Source organism: Oreochromis aureus, linkage group 5, assembly GCF_013358895.1.
Source record: "Oreochromis aureus strain Israel breed Guangdong linkage group 5, ZZ_aureus, whole genome shotgun sequence".
Classification (NCBI taxonomy): Eukaryota; Metazoa; Chordata; class Actinopteri; order Cichliformes; family Cichlidae; genus Oreochromis; species Oreochromis aureus.
Window position 1 is genome coordinate 529,742 of NC_052946.1, and position 25,803 is coordinate 555,544.

Consider the following 25,803-nt stretch of genomic DNA (forward strand, 5'->3'; position numbering starts at 1 on the left):
TACAGGCGGACAATTACACTTTCTACCGACCAACCGATCCTCCAAACAGTTTTCCACCTTTCTTCTTTACATCCTACCCTTTTTTATCTTATCATGTCAGAGGCCAACTGAAACCAAGGCCATCTATATAAAAACACCCTAATCAGACACCCTTTATTTTTCCTCACTACTTTACATCGGCACTTGAGAGCATAACACTTCGTTCATCAGCACGGGCATTTTACTTTTAATTTAACTAGTTTAGGAGCATTTTACTTTTCTTTAGCTCTTTGAAACACACAGAGGCTAATAGTTTCAAACAGAGTGTCACAAATAACATGTATTCCTTTAGAAATAAACTGTGATATTCTAAAAAACACATATTCACACCTAGCCACACTAGCACTGTATCAACCCCCAATGTTCCTTTAATGCAACTAGCCCTCTAATTATCTACTAGTCACAAACACCCTGTAACAGTAAGACTTGTTGATTACACATAGATGATTTAACTGCATTAGGAGCATTTCATATTCTTTAGCGCTCTGAAACACACAGAGGCTAATAGTTTTTAAACAGAATACCACAAACAACAGGTATTCCTTTAAAAATAAACTGTGATACTTCTAAAAAAAAAAAAAAAAAAACCACATATTCTTTTCCTCATCACTAGCCATTTCACCATTTTATTTAAATATCTGAATTTTCGGAATGACGATCCAAGCGGGACACAGAGGCTGCTAGTTTTAACGCACCAGAATGCAAATATAAATAAAAGCCTGACTATCCTAGAGCCTAGCTGCAGCGACACCTTTCTTTGACACGGTTGCCTGGATGTGCGTTGGAGCTGCCTTTGCTACCCGCACACAGCGTTTCTGACCTACGGGCGTTGCTTATACAACAGAGAAAAGCAACAATATAGCGTGTTTCTCTGCTCCAAGACATCGGGGGGCCTTTCACACGGTAAGCATGTCTGTTATACCCAGCGCATAAATGTCTGTATGTCAGTGCTGATTATACAAACCCTGTTTAAAATGTGACACATATGTTGTCCGAAAACAAATCCTCTAAATTTGCAAAGTTACTGATTTAAAAATATATTTTCGAATTTTTAGTTGCATGACAAACATACGATAGAATCTTGAGCGTATTTATTTATATAGCTACATTCACAATGGTACAACCATGCTAAATAAAAGATGCCCAAGCACCAAAGCACTCTAATGCAAGCCTCTGAACTGTATGTTTGATAAGTGCATGAACTGTACCTCTACCTCTACAGCTGAAAATAGTTTGTATCCGCACTCTGAGGGTCTGCTGAATTGTTTTTAACCCTAATGCTCCCGCCAGGGGGAGCGTCGGGGTCGAGGAATGCTGGTCCCCCCGCGGAGGGAGGAAAGCGGTTGGGGTCGCGGGGGGGTGGGACAGAGGGAGAGAGGGAGGAGGGAAGAGGCGGGGGTCGCGAAATCCCCCCTCGGGGAGGGGACGGGACGAGGGAATATGCAGGGGTCGCGAGATCCCCCCCCCCCGAGGGAATGGGAGACAAAGCAGAGAGAGAGAGAGAGAGAGACGGCCGGAGGGGATCGAGAAACACGCCGGCGAAAGCGCAGCGTGTTGCGCGCCAAAATGATAAGAGCGTGGATGGCGGGTACTAAGCGTGTCGGGGTTTGGTTACAGAGGCGGTGTCCCAGCGCGCGCTGTACAACAACAACAACAACAACAACAAGGTGCCACCGAGAAAGAAGAAGACAAAGACAATGTCACGCACTAGACCGTGGGACCCAAAGAGCACTAAGGTCGGCACGGGCGGATCGCTTTCGCCGGTGGTGTCATCGTCGTCGTCCTCCTCCTCCTCCACCTCCTGCTCACCATCACCATCACTGTCAACATCGCGTTTGGCGTACGCGGGGTCGGCTCCGGTCGCTCCGTTGTTGCGACCGGCCACGTTTCACTATGGCGGTCTAGGGGTCGAGGAAGACCAAGAGCAGCAGCAGCAGCACGAGAACTCTGAGGAGGAGGAGGAGGAGGAGGAGGAGGAGGAGCAGGACGAAGAGGCCGAGGAAGAAGAGCAAGAGGCCGAGGGGGATAACGACTCGACCGCCCGAACGCTCGCAGACGAGGAGCGGTACTCGGAGGATCAGGAGGACGAAAACGATGGGGTGGCGGACCATAGGTATTTCGCGGAAGAGGAGCACGACTACGAATGGCGTTGCAACTCTGCCAGGACGGCGGCTCGCAAGGCGAGTCGAACCGCTGAGAGGGAGAGGAAGAAGCAGGCGCTGAACCGGGGCGGGGGACTTGGGAGATTTGGCAAGAGGACGACGCCGGCCGTGCTGCAGGTGGCGTTCATAATCCTGGGCGCGATCGCGGCCACGGCGCTGTCGGTGAAACTCGTGACGCAGATGTAGCCGATGATTATGACGATGATGATGAAGAAGAAGACAAAGACTATGAAGAAGAAGGAGACAAAGACTATGAAGAAGAAGAAGAAGAAGAAGAAGACGACGATGACCTCGACCCACGAGGACGAGGCCCCACCGAAGAGGCCGTGGTGGCGGCGCGAGACGAGGCCTCCTCGTTCATGGCCTACTTTCTGCCAGAGATAGAGGACTCTGTGATCGCCATGACCAACCTCGAAGCGGACAGGCGCAGGCCCGCCATCGACGGGTGGAAGCCCATGGGCCGCGTCGAGTTCCGGGCCTACGTGGGGCTGCTGGTGCTCGCCGGCGTGTACAGGTCCCGGGGAGAGGCCTGCGAGAGCCTGTGGGACGCCGAGAGCAGCAGGTCCGTGTTCAGAGCCGCGATGCCGCTCAAGACCTTTTGAGCCTACTCGAGCGCGCTGCGCTTCGACGACAGAGAGACCAGACGAGCCAGGCGAGGCGAGGGCGGCGGCCACGGCTACGACAAACTGGCCCCCATCAGAGCCGTGTGGGACGAGTGGTGCGCGAGGCTGCCCGCCATGTACCGCCCGGGACCGGAGGTCACCGTCGACGAGAGACTGGTGCCGTTCAGAGGTACGTACGTGGTGCGTGTTGTGTGTGTGTGTTATGTGCGTGCGTGCGTGACTGGGGGATGAGAGGAGGAAGAGGAGCAGGAACGGCGACAACGCTAGCTTGCTTTGTTGTATTTGTGTTGGGTTCTGCGTTTGTGCTTTTACATGACTGTATATCTTCCATGCTTGCAAGTGCGTTCTCTGTCAAACTGACGTCTCCTCTTCCATTTCTGCCCCAATCTCCCACACTTTCCCACATCGCTCTGGGGGATGAGAGGAGGAAGAGGAGAGGGGAACGGTGACAACGCTAGCTTGCTTTGTTGTATTTGTGTTGGGTTCTGCGTTTGTGCTTTTACATGACTCTTTATATCTTCCACGCTTGCACGTGCGTTCTCTGTCAAACTCACGTCTCTTCTTCCGTTTCTGCCCCAATCTCCCACACTTTCCCACATCGCTCTCTCTCTCTCTCTTTCTCTCTCTCGCCATCAGGAAGGTGTCCGTTCAGACAGTACATGCCCAGCCAACCGGCCAGGTACGGGATCAGACTTGCATCTTCCAGCTACGCGTGGAAGATGCAAGTCTACACCGGCAAGCCCGACAAGCGCGGCCCTCCCGAAAAGCACCTGGCCACTCGAGTGGTCGTGGACCTCACCGAGGGACTGGCGCCGGGACGCAACGTCACGTGCGACAACTTTTTCACCTCGCGCGAGCTCGCCGACAGGCTCTTTCGCAAAAGAGGCCACACCGTGCTGGGCACTCTGCGATCGAACAGACCCGAGATCCCAGAGAGCTGCGCTGCATCAAGGGCAGGGCCGTGGACTCCGTGGAATCCGTAGAACTCGGCGGCTCCGCGGCACGAGGACAAGGAGGAGGAGAAGGAGGAGGAAGAGGGCCAGACACGATCATCCTCTCCTACGTGACCAAGAAGAACAAGAACGTGCTGCTCTTCACCACCGCTCCTCGCTACCACCACCGCTCCGACCCCGAGCCCCGGCCTAGCCGCAGCAGCAGCAACAGCAAAAGCAGCGGCAGCAGCAGCAGCGGCGGCAACGGCGGTGGCGGCAAACCTCCCTTAGTGCTGCATTACAACCGCACCAAGGGAGGCGTCGACAACCTGGACAAGGTCGTGAGCACGTACAGCTGCAGGAGAAAGACCTGCAGGTGGCCCGTGGCCCTTTTCCACAACATGGTCGACGTGGCGGCCTACAACGCGTTCGTGCTCTGGAGGGAAATTCACCCCGACTGGATGGCGGGCAAGCTCAACAAACGAAGGCTCTTCCTCGAGCGGCTGGGCAAAGCGCTCGCGCACCCCATGATCGAAGCCAGGGCGTTAGCGCGAGGAGGAGGAGGTGGAGGAGGAGGAGGAGGCCGTGCCGCGGCCCGAGGTACTACTGCTACTACTACTACTACTACTACTGAGGACGACGATGCCGATGCTAGTACTACTCGCACGGCTGACGCTACGCCGCGCGACTCCTCTCCGGTCAAGAGGCGAAGGTGCCGCGTGTGTCCCAGAAGCAAAGATGTCAAGACCAAGATCCTGTGCCACGAGTGCCGAGCGTACGTGTGCACCAACTGCGCCGTCACGTACTGTCCCAACTGCGCCGCTTCACGCAGTCACGATGTAGTCCTCACTTTGGTCATTTTGAACGCTGAAGGAGATTTGTTCCATAGACACCTTATACTAGTGTTTCCTGCACTTAATCCATCACTACTATGTTCTATTTAAATCCAGATTCCTTTTATAGTTTGCAGTTTCTTTACTAACACATTTGTAGATAAGTTTATTGCTGAACCCCACAGCTAGCAGTCTCACACACTCTTTAGGTTTTTGAAGTTTTGTGTGTAACGGTTTAGTCTTTCAAACATTACCCTTTTCTCCCCAGTATCACAACAGTATGACTCCTGTTAAGGTTCAAAAATATAGGGAAGGAAACACAGGAGGAATGCAAGTAACCACACTGGTCCAAAGGGTAAAGACGATGATTTTAATGAAATGACACGCGTGGGAGAATGAGCGGACTCTGTAAGCAGACAGCCCCACAATCTCATCCTCCTAACATCAAAATACAGTTTTATATGCATCAGAGTATATTTAGTGACGCCCCCTCATTGCGTCATCACATACATCAGCTTCAAAACCACAAATGTTCTATTTGGCAACTTAAGGCACAATTAAAAGTACACTGGCTTCCATCTTCTCCCCGGTGGTTTCCCGTAAGCCAGCTCAGCTCTCGCACCGTGCATCTACTGCTTCATCAGTCAACTTTCACCTACACCCTAACAGTGTGTGTGTATGTGTGTCTGTGCGTCCACGTGCGAGGGCGCGTGCATGCTGTGTACTGCATGACCTCTCACTATTTGTCTGTCTGTGCGTGCAGAGTTTGCATCTGCTTTTCTGAACCTTAGTTGACCTTAAACTGAACTTTCCCCTATCAGTGATTCCTCTAACTAAGTGTGCGTGTGGTTACGTGTCTGTCCGAACCAAGACTATATATGTGTACTCTACTGAATTAATGTTTTGATCAAAAGCCTCTACTAAAAGCTTAAATCAAAGATAAATGCATACTAACTCTTTGGCTCTTTCTGCTTTCGGTTTCGCTTCTGCAAAACATGCTCTGCAGACGCGTTTCGTTTCCTGTCTCATTTTAGCACAGAGAGTATTTTCCTGTCTCTGCCCTCTACACAGAGATCATAAAAGCATTAATAACATTTAAATTATAGATTCAACAGAACCATTTAAAATGGTTCTTCTTTGGACCTGTAATAAAGGCTATAACCATATATTTGAACATCTGAATGCATCTAAATGCAACCTCACTATTAATACTGAAATGTTAATGATGATTATAAAAATAGCAGCAACTAATAGCAGGACAATATTTCTATTCCTGACACTCCCTCTCTTGGTGACCCTTAAAAGGGTCACCATACACTTATAACATTACTCTGACCCTCTCTAGAAATGCCAGCTCCCCTAAGAACACTCCATGGGTAAAGTCAGGTTCGTCCTTGGTCCCTCTCTCGTGGAAATCTTCTCCTGTAAAGGATAGAAAACACTTTCTCCCTACTATGCTCTAAGTTACTCTGTTCCTCGATTGTTCTCAAAACATGAACCTAATTTCGTATTTGGTTTTTGACTTTTATTCCTATATAATCTTAAACATCACTCATCTCAATCTACAGCTTTCTAACAGTCTTACAGCACTGCTGACATACGTTCCTGTTTTTCCTTATCTGATCATCAACATCCTGTGCACAAAACTGTCCCTGCTGCTGCAAGTGCCTCTCATCTAAAGTCACCTATCACAAGCAAAATCATCATAAAATCATTATAAGGGCTTATTCTACTAAAAGGATCAAAGAAAAACAATCACTTTAATCACTCAGTGTAAGCACATAGTTAATTGCTCCTAGATAAACTTCATCATAGCTAAAAGCTGAACTCTAACTGTATTTTGAACTCCCATTTCCTGGGTGATAACCTGTTTGAATATATCATTTTATTTCATTTTGCTGCTTTTAATGTAATGACTCCTTCTAACTTAAACTTTATCAGACTTAACCAACATATATAAGCTTTCTCCCTTTGCTTCTGTTTTAAACAACAACTTTTTTTACTTCAACAAGCATTTGTTATTCTGTAACTGCATTTTATATAAGAGGACTAATTTAGAACTGCATGTGTTATCTCCGTATTTTACATGTCACCCCATTTAGTTACCACCGAAACTCCTATTCAGTTCCTCTTTCTGTCATTTGTTATTGGGCCAACTCAAATTCAGTTAAAAGCTAAAGGAATTTCAGGCCCTAGGCCTCACCTATGTTTAAACCATATGTGTTTGTAAGCGTGAATGCTGTTTATCCTTCTGTTGCTCCAAGTCCCCTACAATATATCGACTGAGACATAACGCTCATCGAAGCTTATGACCTTTAAATGACCGAACCTCAACTCTGTTAATGAGCACGATTGCAATGTGTAAGAAAAATCATTTCTACATATATAATCTCCAATATTATTCATTTGAGTCCATAACACTTTTAACATCCTCATAAAAGCTCTCCTCTACCCTAAAAATAAATCTATTTACTCTCTGTTTCTAAAGCCTACATTATAACAACATTCTAGCATTATGTCACTGTTACAACTTATCCTAAAATCAAAAAGAAATCCCACATTTTCTACTCATCAAATGTTCACTATTTTCCCCAAAGCATATCCTTTATTCCCACAGTTTCCCCTTTAAATTTGGTGTACAACTTCTTTTTAACCCCAGCAATTTATCTTCTAAACAGGATTCAGTTCATTTTACTCCTTTCTTTAGAATTAACAATCTCCGCCTCAGTTTTACTATATCTAGATTATCAAACAACCCCAATCGTTATAAAATCCTAGTAAAACCCTTTCAAATTAAACAAATTAAATCTTAAATCCCTCTCTTTTTGACACATCTCATGTGGCAAAAACTCAAAATCTCCACCCAAGCTTAAAACATTAAAAGGGAAAAAGGTTAGTCATATCATATCATTTCTCAGAACACTTCAGCCATCCTCCCCTCCGGTGTTTTGCTCCAGCCCTGAAAACCTGTGTTTAAGGAACAAAATCAATTTAATCATCATGTCAAATCTCCTCAAAATCGTTGCTCCATGCAAAGTCTGGATCCTTGGAATTTCCTGAAAACAAAACCTGTGCCTTACATTTCATACTCAACTCTCCCTTTATGATCTAGTCTGTGTCATGACACAAAATAAACTTAAACAAAACAGTTATTAATCATGTGTTACCTCAGTTAATGGTAACTTAAGTTACATCAATGTTTCCCTTTTAGCATTTTATAATGTATTAATATGGTCTAACCCAAATCAATAAAACAGAAATTCACTCAAAGGAACATCAGCATCCCCAGATTTAAGTCTTCCACTTCTCCTGTTTGTCAACCTTTTATTTATTTCCCCCCTTGGTCCAACCACTCACATTCACTCCCATGCATTCACACATGATATTTTTGCTGATCTGCAGCCTTCGCATGACGTCATCAGATGCTCCACATCAGCAAAATGAGCTCAATCATTCGTTTTATTTCGTTTTCCTGTTTAGAAAAATAGTTCTCTATACTTTTGACTGGATTGAATCGATACAATCCATTTTTAGACAGAGACTTGCCGCCAATCAATCTCTGATTGTAATCAATTATAATTCTGTAAAGCCCACCTGATTTTCGTACTTGGTAATTTTGTCAACGCCGTCCGTTCACTCTCTTCCAGGCCTGCTTAGAACAAAAATGAAAAAAGAGAGCTGATTATTAGCTCATCAAAGTACAAAACAAAATCACCTGACAGGTTTTTTCCTGAGTGCACTACTACAAAAAAATTTTTGGGGCCCCTCTCAGACATATCCATGTCTCAATTAAACACCCTCTCTGGAAATAAAACAACAGCCTCAAAAATCTGAAACAATCTTAAATTTCACCCATTCAACACACGAAAACCTCGTCAAAGATCAAAGACCGTATGCACAATGTCACCCTTCCTCACTTTACCATGTGTTCATTCAGCACAAGATAAAACCAATTTCAACCACATATCATCCTTAAATTATAAATTTCCTGTCCAAATCTGCCCCTCTGAACAGACCTGACCACCGTAATCAACTATCCTGATACTTTACCATTATATATTTCGCCAAATACTCTTCATCAGCCCGATCTCTCTTGAACTGAAAGCCTCCGACACACACGCACACAGGAAGTGTCTTTGTCACTCACTCACTCCAGCTAATTTGCATAAACCCACAGCTCAACAGCCAACTTAACAAGAGGAATACATGTTTAAACCTTATCACATTATTGAATTATTTTCCTTTTCTTTCTATACTAATCACTTACTCTGATCAATCAGTGCAAGAGCACTCCTAAGTAATCACTTCTCTTTTGTTTTGTTTTTCCATAACTCACTCCCTTGTCATACAGCAGCTTCGTTTGAGTTATTCCACAACAACTCTATTTTATCCAAGTATGTTTTAAGTGTATTTTCTTCAACATTCACACCATTTTAACCCTCATGAAATTAACAGGCTGATTTAATTACATATGTTTGTGTTCTTAGCCAAGTTTTAATCACTATCTATACATTACTCTTCATGAGCTTATCTCTGTAAGGTTAGTGCATTTTCTGTTTGTATGTGTGATTTTTATAAATGTTTCTTTATGATCTTTGTGATCTTGTAAATGTTTCTTTTCCAGTGTTCCAAACTCCTTTTGACAGGGTGTGTTTTCTCTCTTTGGCTCATCACTGGTCATTGTGAATGACATTTCCCTTCTGTCTGTGCCCAGTGGCCTTACCTGTTAAATCCGTCTCCTCCAGTGACCCAAGGTCACTCCGGGACTTAGGTTCGAGCAATCGTGACTGCGCCTTGCCTTAGGTTGTCCCAGGGTTTCGAGGTGGGATCTTACCCGTCATGGGCTGTCCAGCCTTCCATGCCCGCCTACTACAGGAGCCAACTGGGCAAGGGTGTTATCAGATCTAGGGGACACACTGGTTCTGGAAATTAAAGGAGTGTAAACTGCTTTCTTTCTTAAACTTTCAACAATAATTTCACATGTAACAGTTTGTGTACGTATGCGTTTTCAATTCATTAATGTAATTGTTAGTTCCTGTATTTATTTCTCTCAGTCTGTCTCTTTTCTAAAACCTGTAATTAATATAATTTTATTACTTTATTACTTTTTCTTAAAACATGCATCCGCTTCATCTTCTTAGAATTTAACTCTGTCTATTTCTCTGGGTGCTCCCCTGACATCATCAGTCACACACACCTTCCTCTCACACACACTTTTAAATATTCTAACCTCTTTCAGACGCCATGACTCGTCTCACACACACTGCCTTCTCTCTCTCAAACTTCCATTTTCCACTCACTCAGACAAATCATGCAGAGTCACTCAAATCAAATACTGACAGCATTCACACAGTTAAAATCACACAAAACACGCTTTCATACGAGTATTTTGGACATGCCTTCCATGATCAGAAAGAGCAAGTCAAAAGAAAAAAGAAAAAGAAAACTGAAACCTCTCATCGTCTCGCAGCTTCTCCCCACACACATAACTGAAAAATAAACACACCAACATTTATGGCTCACGAAATATACATCTATCAAAATTCAGTCATTTACTATGCATCCACACTAATATATTCAAACTGTATTTACACTCTCATAATAAGCAAAACCAACCTCTTATATACAGGCATTTAGCAAAGCGCTCAGTCCTCTCGAGAACTGAAACCACCCTCTCTGCGCGTCACTGCTGCTCATTTGCATTTACACACACCATCCGTGCACATCCGGCTGTGCATTACTGACACAGAGACTGATCTTACTCATAGATCTCATATTTTATATTACAGACGTCTTATTAATTACAACTGCACAGATTTCAGGCCTCTTAACACCTATATAATTTTGATAAATTTACGTAACGGCTCCAACCGATAAGTCCTAGACTTTTTTGCTCAATTCACCGGACCAGCTCCAACCGTTCCGTCCACATTTCTAGCCCTAACTTAATTTACAGGTAGCCAAAAAAGCGCAGATACCGTTCCAAACGGTAAAGTGGTCCAACCACTGGCTTATCTCAGGATGCCCTGTACCCCACGGTCAAGCCAAACCGAGCTAACCCTACCGCCGATGGGTCAACAATGCGCTGGCGTCCGCATCGAGGAGGGATCGCAACGTCCGGGCTATGCGCTTCTTAACAGACGCCGCTGTCGTTCTACAAAGATTTAGAATAATTTGAACCAACAATCTACACTCCCACACAGGAGTAAGAATCAGGCAGACCTATCCTTGTGGACATAGGGGCTCCAACCCACAAAATGACCATCACAAAATAGAGTCCATGACCCATAGGGCTCCAACCCTCAAAACAACCAAATTCCCTACCACACTAAATTAGCAGCTCCCACTGCTTTAATTCTCTCAACGGCTCCAACCGTTCTTAATTCTCTCAGCGGCTCCAACCGCTTTTAACTTTCTCAGTACTGTACTTTATTACTTTCATTATCACCAAAATCAAAACAGACTTTCCCCAGTAATTTTCAGTGAGTAGACTTTAATTTGACATGTCCAATCTAGCACATTTTGGAAAATTCAACAGGTATGTGCCTTACCTTTTGTTATATGCCGGCTTGTCACTCACTTTGACCACTGACCAATGCCTGAGCGCCTGACGCCTCGGACCTTTCTCCGTCCTGTCTCACTTCCCCCCTCGGACGAAGCCCCCAAATGTTAAGGTTCAAAAATATAGGGAAGGAAACACAGGAGGAATGCAAGTAACCACACTGGTCCAAAGGGTAAAGACGATGATTTTAATGAAATGACACGCGTGGGAGAATGAGCGGACTCTGTAAGCAGACAGCCCCACAATCTCATCCTCCTAACAGCAAAATACAGTTTTATATGCATCAGAGTATATTTAGTGACGCCCCTCATTGCGTCATCACATACATCAGCTTCAAAACCACAAATGTTCTATTTGACAACTTAAGGCACAATTAAAAGTACACTGGCTTCCATCTTCTCCCTGGTGGTTTCCCGTAAGCCAGCTCAGCTCTCGCACCGTGCATCTACTGCTTCATCAGTCAACTTTCACCTACACCCCTAACAGTGTGTGTGTATGTGTGTCTGTGCGTCCACGCGTGCGAGGGGTGCATGCATGCTGTGTACTGCATGACCTCTCACTATTTGTCTGTCTGTGCGTGCAGAGTTTGCATCTGCTTTTCTGAACCTTAGTTGACCTTAAACTGAACTTTCCCCTATCAGTGATTCCTCTAACTAAGTGTGCGTGTGGTTACGTGTCTGTCCGAACCAAGACTATATATGTGTACTCTACTGAATTAATGTTTTGATCAAAAGCCTCTACTAAAAGCTTAAATCAAAGATAAATGCATACTAACTCTTTGGCTCTTTCTGCTTTCGGTTTCGCTTCTGCAAAACATGCTCTGCAGACACGTTTCGTTTCCTGTCTCATTTTAGCACAGAGAGTATTTTCCTGTCTCTGCCCTCTACACAGAGATCATAAAAGCATTAATAACATTTAAATTATAGATTCAACAGAACCATTTAAAATGGTTCTTCTTTGGACCTGTAATAAAGGCTATAACCATATATTTGAACATCTGAATGCATCTAAATGCAACCTCACTATTAATACTGAAATGTTAATGATGATTATAAAAATAGCAGCAACTAATAGCAGGACAATATTTCTATTCCTGACACTCCCAAAGTATGGAGCAGTAAACAACCAATGATTCTAAAGCCAGAACAGAAAGATACAGTTGGAAGATGAATGATTGCGTTTTTATGATGCGTAGTAAAACTGGCCCCTCTTCTTCTTCTCTGTGTTGTTGTTGTTGTTGTTGTTGTGTGTGTGTGGGTGTGTGTGTGCCTTAGAAGTCAAATAATACATTAGCCACACTTAAAAAAAAACATTTGAATTTCATTTAGAACTGAGATTCTAAGTTGTAAGCAGAAATCTTATGCTCAGCCACAAACATGTTTCCCCACTTTCACAATGCTGAGGTGTCAAATCCACAACCCCCAACAAATGGTTTGTTACACGCGGGTGTGAAGGGCAAGCTGTACTTACACAGCCTCACACACAGTAGATTTTTAAAGTTTTTGGGTACAGTGGTTTAGCCGCAGATGTAACTTCCACTTTTGATAAAGATCACTCCACCTGTTTATTTCTTAAGAAATTAAGCTCTTATTTATACATGTCTACAAAATAATAAACACCGTGTGCTCTGTGACATTATAGTCTTCTACTTCAGCTTCCATTGGTTTGCATTTTAAACTCCCAACCTTTCAGGTTGTTATGAACGACTTATATTTCTAACATTTTGTGATGTAAAAGTGAACCATGTGGGTTTTTTTAATTTTCTGTGTGATGGAAGGACTTAAGACACGAGTTATTTAAACAATTCTAAATGACAGTACGATGGCCATAGTACGGGTGCGGGTCAAATATGTTAAGGATAATGTTTATCAATGTAAAATTGCAAAGAACCTTTGGATAGATTATAACATCTTGTAAACAGTTACCTCAGAAGCTGTACTGTCAGATCTATGTATGTAAGGTAAAACTTTCCACAGTACTTCCACTTAAGTAACTAAACACATAAAGTCACCCTTACCAATAATCCACTGCTCCTTGAAAAAAGTAGCACAAACAGACAACTGACTCAGCAATGATGAGTAGAGCTACCCGAGGCCGAGACTCAAGCGGAAGAAAATTAAAAGTTGTTGTTGTTGTTGTTGTTTTTGTGGCTCAAAAGATTAAAGGAAAATATATTTAATAATTCAACAAGACCCGCACCTTCAACACATGTACATTCAAACTTTGGAACAGGCTCAGCAATGCTGTTTGTTCAATAGTTTTTAGCCGTTCGAAAAAGTCATTTTATGGCTTTAATGTTTCCAGCTGATAAGGAGAATGAGTGCATTTCAAATGTGCGTCCAAAGGCTTTAAACATCCGCTTTGTCTGTAATGACAGTATCAAACTACAGTGCATTGTTTTTACTAAAATTCAACATTTTCAGATGAAAATATGGCTGCTTTTTGTTTTTTTCACTGTAACACACCCCTCAATACCATTTTTAGGATATTCTTGGTGATCCCATTTTTTTCATATTCATGCTTTTGGGAGTAAGGGGAATCTAATACGCACGTTGTCACTGTGTTTTTGTACTACCAGCTGTGAGGGCTCTGCTTTTGCTTTGAGCAGTCTGTTTTTATTTTGTCTTGTGAGTGCGTGTTTTTCAAACAAGATCCTCGTCAGTTTGATTTTGTTACCACAAACTTTGTGTGAAGTTCACAACAGAGGTAAAGAGATTTAAACACACCAGTTTAAGGAGGCAGGCAGGGGTTGGACCAGCTGCACAGGACAGGTGAAGCAGAGAGTGTCAGGGGAGATGTACAACAGAAGCAGAGGGAACATTTTACAAGATGATAAATGGCACATTTAGATGATTAAGGACTTGTTGACAAGATTAAAAGACACGGCCCTCAGAGTTCAGCAACATTACAGTTTGATTAAATAAAAAGTTTTTAAACTACACAGGGTTTATTTTGTCCTCTGATAGTAATCATATTAAACATGTCAAGAAAGAAAGAGTATAAAGAAAAATAGTAAATGTGTGTCTAATTCAACTCTTCCTGTAAACCTTATATCATCCTTTAATATGTTTGGTGTTACAAACTTGAAGAAGCACAGAAGAGATCATCAGACATTAATCTAATCAGTTTTTCAACCTTCATGCATATTAAAACATTGAAATCTTCCCTGCTACACCAAAGTGCAGTGTTTAACACCGTTGACCATAACATTTTATTACTGCTATTATTAAATGGAGAGTCCTCTTCACACACTGAGATTAATTATGAAGGCCTCTGTGCAAGATCTGAAAACTGCTGTTCACAAACGCTGTCCATCTAATCTGACTGAGCTGGAGCTGTTTTGCAAAGAAGAATGGGCAAGGATTTCAGTCTGTAGATGTGCAAAGCTGGTAGAGACATACCCTAAAAGACTGGCAGCTGTAACTGCAGCAAAAGGTGGTTCTACAAAGTATTGACTCAGGGGGCTGAATAATTACGCACACCCCACTTTTCAGTTATTTATTTGTAAAAAATGTTTGTAATCATGTATGATTTTCGTTCCACTTCTCACGTGTACACCACTTTGTATTGGTCTTTCACCTGGAATTCCAATAAAATTGATTCATGTTTGTGGCTGTAATGTGACAAAATGTGGAAAAGTTCAAGGGGGCTGAATACTTCTGCCACTGTATATTGTACAGTAGATCGTACAATAATAGATAGAGAGAAAAACCCAACAATCATATGACCCCCTATGAGCAAGAACTGTGGCGACAGTGGGAAGGAAAAACTCCCTTTTAACAGGAAGAAACCTCCGGCAGAACCAGGCTCAGGGAGGGGCGGGGCCATCTGCTGTGATTGGTTAGGGTGAGAGAAGGAAGGCAGGATAAAGACATGCTGTGGAAGAGAGACAGAGATTAATAACAAGTATGATTCAATGCAGAGAGGTCTACACTGTAAAATCTAATATCGTGTCTAATTAAAAATATTAAGTAGGCTGAACTCAATTTTTATCAATTTGTTATTAGAACTCAGTTTAAGTAAGTTACCAGTACTTTTTATGCAAAAACGCTGATCAACTCAATTTATTTGAGTTGTCTTAACTTAGAAAAATTAAGCTGGAAATTTTGCTTCTCAGCGCGGAAGGATGAAACGATGTGTTTTGAAAATGCCACGTCACTACCATCCTCCTCCCTAGCACGGATCAGTCCGCATGTTCACGGTGCATTTTTGTCTGGAATATGTTGAGCAAACCTGGAGAAGCTTCAGCTGAAGATATTATTGTTGTCATTGCTGTGGATCTTTACCTGATACACTGACTTGGTGAGTAAATGTTTACTCTTATTCAAACTGATTTTGTGGCTTCTCTTAGTTTAGCACCAGGTTTATAATCTTGCTAGCTAGTTAGTGTTAGCCTAGCATTGCTGCTGCCGCTGGGCTCATGTTACTTAAAAATTAACACCACAGCCTTAAAAACCTTACATAAAACTATGTCTGTGAAATTTTCTGTTGACTGTTTGAAATAAAAAAGTGAGATAAGAGCCCAGACAAAATTTTTCGGGAGGTGCAGCCATTAAGGGTGGGGTGGGTATTTTCAATCCATAGCCATAACTGACTAACTATATATATTATATTTAACCTGAGTAGCAAAAGACCACAAGGGGGTTGAAAACGATATACGCCAGGAGTTAGCTGTGCTTGCCGGCTCTATCGAGCCTTGACCTCCCGGTCAACTATCGCGCTGGTGGATAACGGAGCTCTCTGAAAACGTCGAAGCACTTTTGCAAATATGTGATATTTTGATAAATTAAGTAGATATTTGAGCATTACACAGCTACATTCTCGCCTGAAAATATCTTAAAAGTTTATTTTGGAAAAGGAGGATCGCATTTGTCGGCCGCAGTTGTCGGAGCCTGTGTATACGTACTTGTGTGGACTTGGAGCGACTTGGTACAGCTAAATATCCCAGAATGCAACTGTCCAAAACTCAAACGCAGCAATGGCGGAGGAGCGCAGCTAACAAACTTTTAAATATTACTTTTTCTGGGTCACAAAATAAACTTTTAAGATATTTTCAGGCGAGAATGTAGCTGTGTAAAGTTCAAATATCTGCTCGATTTATCAAGACATCAAATATTTGCAAAAATGCTCCGACGTTTTCGGAGATGTCTATTTTTTTAATGCTTTGTGGCAGCTTTTGAACATATGTGGCATCTATTAATGTCAAATCTAGCCTTTCTTTAACAACATAAGCAAACTGCTTTTATATTTAACCACTTTTCTGTTTAATTAAATTTTAAATAATAATAATAACAATAGTATTTGTTTTGTTAAAAAATGTGTTTAAAAACAAGTTTTGTTGTGACAGCTATAATCAAGATTAGTGGCCTGTTAAATGGTTAAAGTTTAGGTTGGCTTCATACTTCAGAATAAAGTAATATAGCTTGTCCTTCTAAAGAATTAAGTTAAATTCCACAGTTGAAACATAAGAAACACTGTGTTACATATAAACCCTGCCATATGTTAGATCTGGTCATTTTGCTTATTAGAAACTTTATATATTGGAAGTTAACTTTTAACAAGCATGTAATGATTATATTTAAATTAGGTGGTCTTTTTTTAAACACATATCTCTTTAGGCCTAAACTGACAGTGCCAATACCACACATTCAGACACAGTAGTAGATGGTGTTTTTAATACTATATGTGTTAGTCTAATTTGGTTGTATGGGGTCTACATTGACCCTCTGTGTTGTAAGTTATAATGATTGCACAGCCATTAAGGATCAAATCAGTTTCTGAAAAATGTTCTGTTTTTTCTCCCTCTGCTTGCTTCTTACTGTCTTTGAGGCTCGGGACCTGCTGTTGGACAGAAAGACATCAGTAAGTATTTTGGTTTTCCAATATATTAGCAACTGTCAGTGACATTTATATTAATCAGGCTGAACTTTAATCATACTTTAGATCAGCCTGTTTTACTTATTGTTTTATTTGTGCTTTGGTTTGGGGAAGTTGTTTCTTTACTGATCTTTTCCTGTCTTCTGTTATTAGACTTGAGATATGACTGCACTATGCTGTTGCTGGTGACCACAGTTAATTCTACAAGACATGCTGTGTAAGTAAACAAACAGCAACAGTTTGGTCTGCATTTCTTGAAAGATCACATCCCCCAAACTTAGTTTAGAGGGTCTACACTGTATATAGTGAAGTCTGCAAGTTTTCTAACAGCAAAATTTGTTTTGTGCACAAATCATTTTGCACATCATTAGAATGAAAGTTATTGGCCATGTTTGCATAGCCCTTTTTAAAATGATGCTTTCATGACATTATTGTGTGTCGGGTGGTGGTCAGGGCTACCCAGACTGACAATTGGGACATTGAATGTCACCTGGGGAGGGAGTGGGGAGGGTGGGGAGGGAGCCTGAGATTGTCTAAATTGGAGTTTGTTTTATACCAAATGCAGAAAAAAATGTTTTAAGAAACCAATTAAGTTCATGTTCCAAAAAATATGATTGTTTGCTTGCAGGACACCAGGAGAGACGAGTCCTCCGTCACAGATGGTGTGGTCAGTGAAGATGGTTGCCTGCAGGTTCAAGCTCATTGCATCTCCAACCCACATCCACTGCCACTGTACTGAAGGGAAGTTAAAGACTTTCTTCTGCACCTACATTTGGATCACCTCGATCCATGACAGTCATTCAGGCAGTAATGCCTGGCCTGGAAACAAGCCATCCTTAAAATATTACAACATTCCAGCTCCTGTGTTGGAATGGAAAACAAATGTGTTGTTTAAATTAGAGACTGCACTTGTGACAGAACAATAAATATATTTTATTTTGATTATATAAGTAATGTAAGTACAAAACAAACTTGTGGTAGGCCTAAACTTATTTTCAGAATAATTAAATCTGAGACTTTGTTTCATTGTAAGATTGTAACAGTGATGGCAATATAATTGTTTGTTGTTCAGCAGAACAGTGTCCAGTATGTTGGCTGTTATACTTTGTTGTGTTTGAAAATAAAAGTTGGGCTGATTTTAACATCATTACAAAAAGTGTTGGTAATTATTTTTAATCATATTCATGGTACCACAAATTGTTTTTTCATTTAGTTGAACTTGAAACGTTTGTCAGTAGGTAAACAATTAGTATTGTACAGTCAGAAATATCAAGTTATTCTTAATACTGTCACGGTACTGGGTCGTGTGACCCAGTGTTTGAGTTTTATGTATTTTTGTATTCATTTTTGATCTAGTTAATTTCTAGGTTGCTGTTTAGTCCTTTATTTCTTAGTTGTTTCTGTCATCTCCCCCTGTACTCAGTCTCCCTGGTTCGTGCGTCTAACTGTCATGTTTCATGTCTATGTGGTTATGTTAAGTTCATGTCATGTTTTATCTCCATGTCTATGTCTCCGTGTTTCCTGTTTTATTTTGGAAGAGTCTGGTGTTCTTTGTTCATTGTAGTTAGTGTTACTCTCCCCTGTATTGTCATTATGTTTCATTCTAGTCAGCCTTTGCCCACTGAAACTAGCCAGGATGCATCTGACCATCAAGCCGATGTCGGCGGTGGTGGTGGTGACAGACAAAAGGACATGTTTGTGGATGAGGTTTTGTCATATAGAGATGTGATAGACCGAGTTGAAAAAGCAGGAGTCGTCAGAGGAATTATTAAAAAAAATAGGGTTGCCATTTATGTAACCCAAAAATTATATTTACAAAAGTAATGAATTTGAGCTCATAAAGAGGTCAAAGAAACAAAACTCAACTCAGGCAAAGAACTGCAAACTTAACAAACCAAATGACTGCTCAAACAAACATAACTGACTTAAACATTAGTGAGGTGTCGGTCGCGAACGAAACGGCTCTTAGAAGCAGATCTTTGAAGTGAACGACGTGAGCCGTGGGGTTTTTTTTCTTTCTCTCACCCTCTCTCGCACATTTTTTCTGCTTCACTCCGCATGCGAGCCTTGTGCTTTGCGCTGGGCAGAGGGGGGAGGGGCGGTAGTTACACTCTCAGTAGCACAGGAACAGAGCAGGAGGGAGAGACAGAGACGGCCAGGGACAACAACGTCACATTAGAAAGGTATAGTAATCATCCACAACTATTTTCAGTTGCGGATGATAAAGGATTCAGAAAGTTTATTCATGCAGGCCTATATGACTAGTACGTGTTTTGGAGTTTGTACGTGCTTCAGAGTTTGTACGTGTTTTGGAGTTTGTATGTGCTTTGTCTCTAGGGGCCACCGTAAATATACTTTTATTTATTCACTCCACATAAAATGTAATAAATAAATCATATAATACAAAAACCAACTAGTCACAGTTCAACTTTTAACTATTTAAATTTTCAGCTTTTTCCTTTTAAACAAATTTAAAGTAAATCACAGCAAAAAATCCTGGCACAACTTCACCTGCTTCCAAGGTGCATGGAGAAGATGAGAGAATTAAAAAAAACAGGAACTCCAGCAACACTTGAGGAAAGAAGAACAACTTTAATAATAATTTAATAATATTAAAGTTGTTCTTCTTTCCTCAAGTGTTGCTGGAGTGTCCTGTTTTTTTAAACAAATTTAAAGTGAAACAACACAAAGCACTGCAAACCACAACACAATTAAATATAAATTAAAATATGAAAACAAAAAGAAGATGCATGTTCTCTGTCATATAGGCCTGCATGAATAAACTTTCTGAATCCTTTATCATCCGCAACTGAAAATAGTTGTGGATGATTACTATACCTTTCTAATGTGACGTTGTTGTCCCTGGCCGTCTCTGTCTCTCCCTCCCGCTCTGTTCCTGTGCTACTGAGAGTGTAACTACCGCCCCTCCCCCCTCTGCCCAGCGCAAAGCACAAGGCTCGCGTGCGGAGTGAAGCAGAAAAAAAGTGCGAGAGAGAGAGGGTGAGAGAAAGAAAAAAAACCCCACAGCTCCCAATAAGGAGCCGGCTCGCGTCGTTCACGACAAAGATCCGGCTCTGAAAGTGATTTCATTTGCGACCGACACATCACTACTGGTCGGTTTGTCAAGATATAGCCTCTTTGCAAAAGTGCTTCGATGATTTCGGAGATGTCTGCCCAGCCCAGTCTCAGGGCAAAGCGTGGGACAGACCCACTCGCCTCGCAACCATTCGAGCTTTTATTACCACCAACAAAGCGCAGGCCCCGGTACACAGCTGTAATAACCCCCGCTGACACTGACTTCATTTACTGAGGTTATATTTATCAGGTTTTTATTTCCTGATGTTCGTATGTATCCTACGTGTTTCAGTCGCCAATTCTGAATTATAACTAACATTAAAAACATGTTTAAGGAGGAGAGAGAGCAAATAAATTCGATTAACAGCTGATCTTTGGGTTTTTGTTCAGTAATCAGCGTGACCTGTGTATAAACGCATAAAAGAGATAACGTTGGTGTTTTCCGTCATGGAGTAACTGCTAGGCTAGGTTTAACTGTACAAAGGTTGTTCGACACTATGAAACACATACAGACTTCATGATGTTGGGCTAATATTTTTATTGTGAATATTAATCATCAGGGTAAATGGCCCTGTACACCACGGAGCGAGGTCAGCATATCCACAATATCTTCAGCTCTCTGAGTTAACCCAGTTTCCCAGCTGACTAATCAAACTGTCATCTACGAATATGTCACGGGTCATATTAATATGATTTTACAGAAAATCATCCTTATTACTGCCAACTATTCCAGAGACGTGAAAATCTACAGCATAAAGAACAAAAATATAGCAGTCTAGCAACACTGTAACAGAGATGAACGCATCAGTTTGTCACAGATCAAAGTGGAATGAAAGTGATTGGTTGAACAGGTGTTCATGATCTGTGTTATCTGCATTTTCATCAGTGTAAGAGACTCAGCAGGAGATTAGAATAACAATTTGGTGATTAAATCACTAAATTAATACACGCAAGAAACGATCAAACCTGTTCCGACAATTTGAGTTTGTATTCCCTCAGCTGCAGACTCGCTGCTGTTTAAATGTTTGAGAGAAAGATTAGATATAAAGCAAACGTGAGGCCAGCACGTATAGTGGCTGTGTCCTGTTTTAAGATCATATATGTAAAATTGTTGTCTGACCTGCGTCGATCCAGCCACTCAGAGTCCGTGGTTACCATGGTTACTGCATAAGCGGCTGTAATTTAAACAGCTGGCACAGCGGAAACCTACCGGCAGCATGGGTGTTTATGTTTGTCATTGCAAAAGAACTGTCTGAATGGTTAACTGAAGTTAACTTGGATAAATTATAGTTAAGGAGTATCACAGATAACGCCCACAGAGCTGTGTGACTGTTCACCACTACACTGAAATAAGTAGGCTATTATTGAAATACACGTGCTATATCATAAACTATGATATAAATAGGGAGGTCCTATTAACATGTTTAGTTTTAAAGGACACCTTCCTGCCTTTAGTCTCATTCATGAGCAGTATTAGTTTTCTTCTAACATCCAGAAGTCTGCACGATGTGTTTCATAGTTTGTAACAAGCCTTTGACAGTTAAACATAACATGACCGAAAAAAAAAAAAAAAGAAAAAAAACCCACACAAATTACATGTTAACCTCATTTAGTTTTAGTTAAGTAAACTCTAAAAATTCTAACAGATACCTGGTGCTTAGAATACAGTTGAATAACTATTAAAAAACAGATGATGTAATATTTCTGTCCAGGTTGCAGTCTTCATAATGAACACGCTGTTGCAAACTCTGCTCCTCTCGGTGGAAATGCACCTTCTCTTCCTCTTTGTATAGAAACATTTTAAAAGTCAGTTTAATCTCAAAATTGACTGTCAAATCCAAAACACACCAGATAAAGAAAAGCGAATGGTTCAGTCTAACACATGTGCCAGTGAACCATTAAGCTTCAGTAAAACTATGCAGTTGTGAAACGTAACTTTAACCTCAGCCAAACCGATTTGCTCAGTTGTAAATAAAACAGCGAAGTAAACGTGACCCGACAGACAGAACCTGAGTGAATTAAGTCCAGTGTTTAAGCACTGAGAGCTAAAACTCAGGTGAGGTTTCAAAGCTGTGTGCCGGTGATTGGATATCAGCCGCTGATAAAGTGGGTTCGCCTATAAAGTGCTCTGTAGAGAAAGAAGCTCCAGCAGCTCTGTGCTCGGAGAAAAATATTATATTTACTTATCTTGTGCAGAAAAATGCGCCGACATTGCGTTATATCGAGCACTGGCTGCCCAGTCAAACTGTGACTATCACCAGGTAACGTTTCTTGAATTAGCAGCAGGTGTTAAACAGCTGACAGGTGAGGAGGAGGATGCATGCAGGTAAACTGAGGGCCTGTTGAGCTGATCACTGGTGTCCTGAGGAAAATGTCAGCTCGTTCTTTATGTTACAGAAGCACAGAGACAGAAGACCAGGCGGAAAGAGACGATCGTTCGGTGAAAATGAGAATCTGCGAATGCAACATGTGAAACACGGAGAGTGGAATATGTAAACAAACCGGTTAACGTAACCCCCCCCCCCCCCCTTAAGCTGGAACAGCTGTCCCAAGTCCACACAAGCAATCGATTATCTAGGATCGACCTGTCTTGACTTACTTTGCAGGCAACCAATCAAATGTTAGAGAAGCTGCATGGGCAGCGTTAACCCCACCCACTTAGTTTGATGGGTGAGGCTGACAGATAAAATTATTTCAAGGTGAGACATGAAGGGGATGAAAGTGCCAAAATGAATTAAATAAATACATCATTAAATAATTAATTAAAACTGTCAATAATTATTTAAATGTGTTATTAATTAATTAAATATGTCAATAATTAATTGTGTCATTAGTTAATTAAATATGTCAATAATTAATTAAATGTGTCAATAATTAATTAATTGCATGTGTCATAAATATTTATGTAATTAATTATTTCCAATTTTAATTAATTATTGCCACATTTAATTAACTATTTAATGGTGTATTTAATTAATTCATTATGGCAGTCCTGGCGTTCCATATGCTTGTGTATAAATACACAAACAATACACATATGCATTCAATTGTGTAATTTAAGTGATCTAGGTAGCTCTGTTTTGGAAGTTCAGTTAACGCTAGAAATGTGTTTTGGAGTTTGTACGTGCTTTTTTGGTGTTTGTACGTGCTTTGTCTCTAGGGACCGCGTGTATTTATATATAAACATATAAATAAAACCACTTTTTTTTTTACATTAGTAATTCTTTTTGTGCATAATTTTATATTATTGTTAATAATAAATTAATTAAAGCAACAAAACAACCTGAAGAGCCGGTTCTTTTTAGTGAGCTGAGCCGAAAGAGCCGGTTCTCTAAAAAGAGCCAGAAATCCCATCACTTCTAAACATGAAATGACACTCAAGGATTTATATAATGGCTGATCAGACCACTATGACACACGAGGCGTAACTAAACGAAACACAAATGTAAACAACAAACAATGCACTACAGTCTGGTTTGTTAATAAACTAAACGCCAAAGAAGAAAAGTCAAAACTGAACCTTAATCTCAAATATTTAATTAAATACAAATACTTTGTTTTTAATTTAAGAAAACACACATTCTCCCCTTCAGCAAGAAGTGGTGGTGCGGTCCAATTATCCCTTTTTGTATTTAACAGCTTCAAACCCTGACCACTAGTGATGGTAAATTTGATTCTTTTAAAAGATTGAATCGAGTTTTAATGAGTCACTCACCAAAGTGAATCGGGTTTTTTGAGTCATTTGAGTCACTGAGTCAGTTGACCAGAGAGTGCAAAAAATGTACATTTTCACTCAAACTTAATTTGTTTCTCTTTTAATGTAAATCCTACTGCTAAGATGAGTGATTCTTAAAGAAAACAACTATTTTATATAGCAAAAAAGAGCAAAAGAATTTCTAAAGGGAACATTTCTTTTGTTTATTTTTATTTTATTAGTATTTTCCTTACATGTGTCAAATATATATTTTCTCATCTAAATGTGAACTGAGCTGTGAGCCAGGGGGCGGTAGTGCGCCTTAACATTGGTTGCCAACCAAGAAGAAGAAGAAGTAGCTGCGAGCCAGGAGCGAGGGGGTGAGTGAGTGAGTGATTCGTTCGCTCTATGATTCAGCACAGGAGGGAGGGAGTGAGCGAGTCATGAGTGATTCGCTCGCTCTATGATTCAGTTTTCAGTTTCAGCTTTCAGTTTTCAGTTTTATTTGTCATATGCAAGTTAGCACAGGGTCAACATCGCAATGAAATGTGTTTGACGAGCAGCGGTCTCTCAGCAGCATGATACAGTAGGAAAAAATATAATAAAATATAATATAATAAAATAAAATAACAAATAGAAAAATAGTAAAGAACAAAATATTAGAGAGACATGGTAAAAGAGAAAAGATGACTAAATATATATGTATCTATAAATATAAATATATGTACACTAGTGATTAAATAAGAAAATCTTGAAAAGAAATATGACGGGAGGGCAGATGGGATATTGCACAGGAATGAGCAGCAGAAATTTACAGTATTGCACTTTTTAAATATAAATTACAATAACAATAACAATTCAGCACAGGAGGGAGGGGGTTAGTGAGTCCTGAGTGATTTGCTTACGCTACGATTCAGCACAGGAGGGAGGGGGTTAGTGAGTCCTGAGTGATTTGCTTCCCCTACGATTCAGCGCAGGAAGGGAGGGGGTGAGTAGCTCAAATGTGCTGTTAGCATGTTAGCAGAGCGATGCTACTGTGAACCGAGGAGCTATTGTCTTGATGTGAGCTTCTACTCAGGGTTTTTTCTTCCAGTTCAGAGCAGAAATGTTTTTGTTAAGATACTGGATGTTGTGTTTTTCTTCACAATTTTAATTATAAGCTAGATATATTTCTACTAATGAAATTAGTTTGCTAACAGCAACAGGGATGAGTCAGTGAGTCAGTTGCGCTTGTGAATCATGATTCACGAGTCAGTGAAGTGATTCTTGAGTATTGAACGATTCATGATTCGCGCATCACTACTGGCCACCACCTTTTGTCTGGCAACTCACAGGGATCATGGCAGGTAAGGCAGGTTTTCCTATAGTCCGACAGAGGACCCATGTGTTTGAAGTCATCCCCGAACTGCTGCTTTGTGAGCGCTTGTTCTGCGCTCATAGAAGGGACAGACGGTGCGCAGCAATGCGTCTAATGATGTTTAAAAGATCCCATAGCGCAAGTGCGTCATTTCAGATGAACTGCAAAACAAATTTCCCTCGTACCGGCCCAGTACTGGTAATTTTTCTTATGCAGATGAGGCATTATTTCTGTACCATTATTTAATTCCAGATGCTTTTAAGTTTTTGGGGGGTTTTTTGTTGTTGTTTTTTTGTGCTCGTTGACTTGTAAAAGCCTATATGACACTTTTCGTCCACATGTAAACGGCGTTTCAAATCACCGAAAACTGAGATTTTTTTTAAACTCCTGCCAGGATGGAGATTTGCGAAAACTGCATTTTTGCATTAACGTGTGGACAAGGAATACGTTGTTCGTCACGTAATGTCAAAGGTATATGCCTTTTTTTCACGCCACGTTGCTGTTTACATTAGATGAATTTCTACAGACAAAATACTGTTACTGTTAATCTGAGTATCTTCAGGTTTTACACGCTTACATATACACATGCAGTTACTGTCCCTCCATTTAGAAAGGCAGAGGCGTCACGGTGTAATTATTTTACGTGTAG

General features: G+C 41.1%; 1 protein-coding gene across 1 annotated transcript in view; it reads left to right on the forward strand.

The window, feature by feature from the left end:
* The first annotated feature begins 2,560 nt into the window (after positions 1-2,560).
* Positions 2,561-25,803, forward strand: part of LOC120440218 (piggyBac transposable element-derived protein 4-like) — a 28,781-nt gene continuing 5,538 nt past the window's right edge. The window contains exons 1-5 of the mRNA XM_039612185.1: positions 2,561-2,763; positions 2,836-2,993; positions 3,461-3,648; positions 3,744-3,987; positions 4,048-4,595. Coding sequence (XP_039468119.1) covers positions 2,561-2,763; positions 2,836-2,993; positions 3,461-3,648; positions 3,744-3,987; positions 4,048-4,595 — 1,341 coding nt within the window. The remainder of the gene's footprint in view (positions 2,764-2,835; positions 2,994-3,460; positions 3,649-3,743; positions 3,988-4,047; positions 4,596-25,803) is intronic.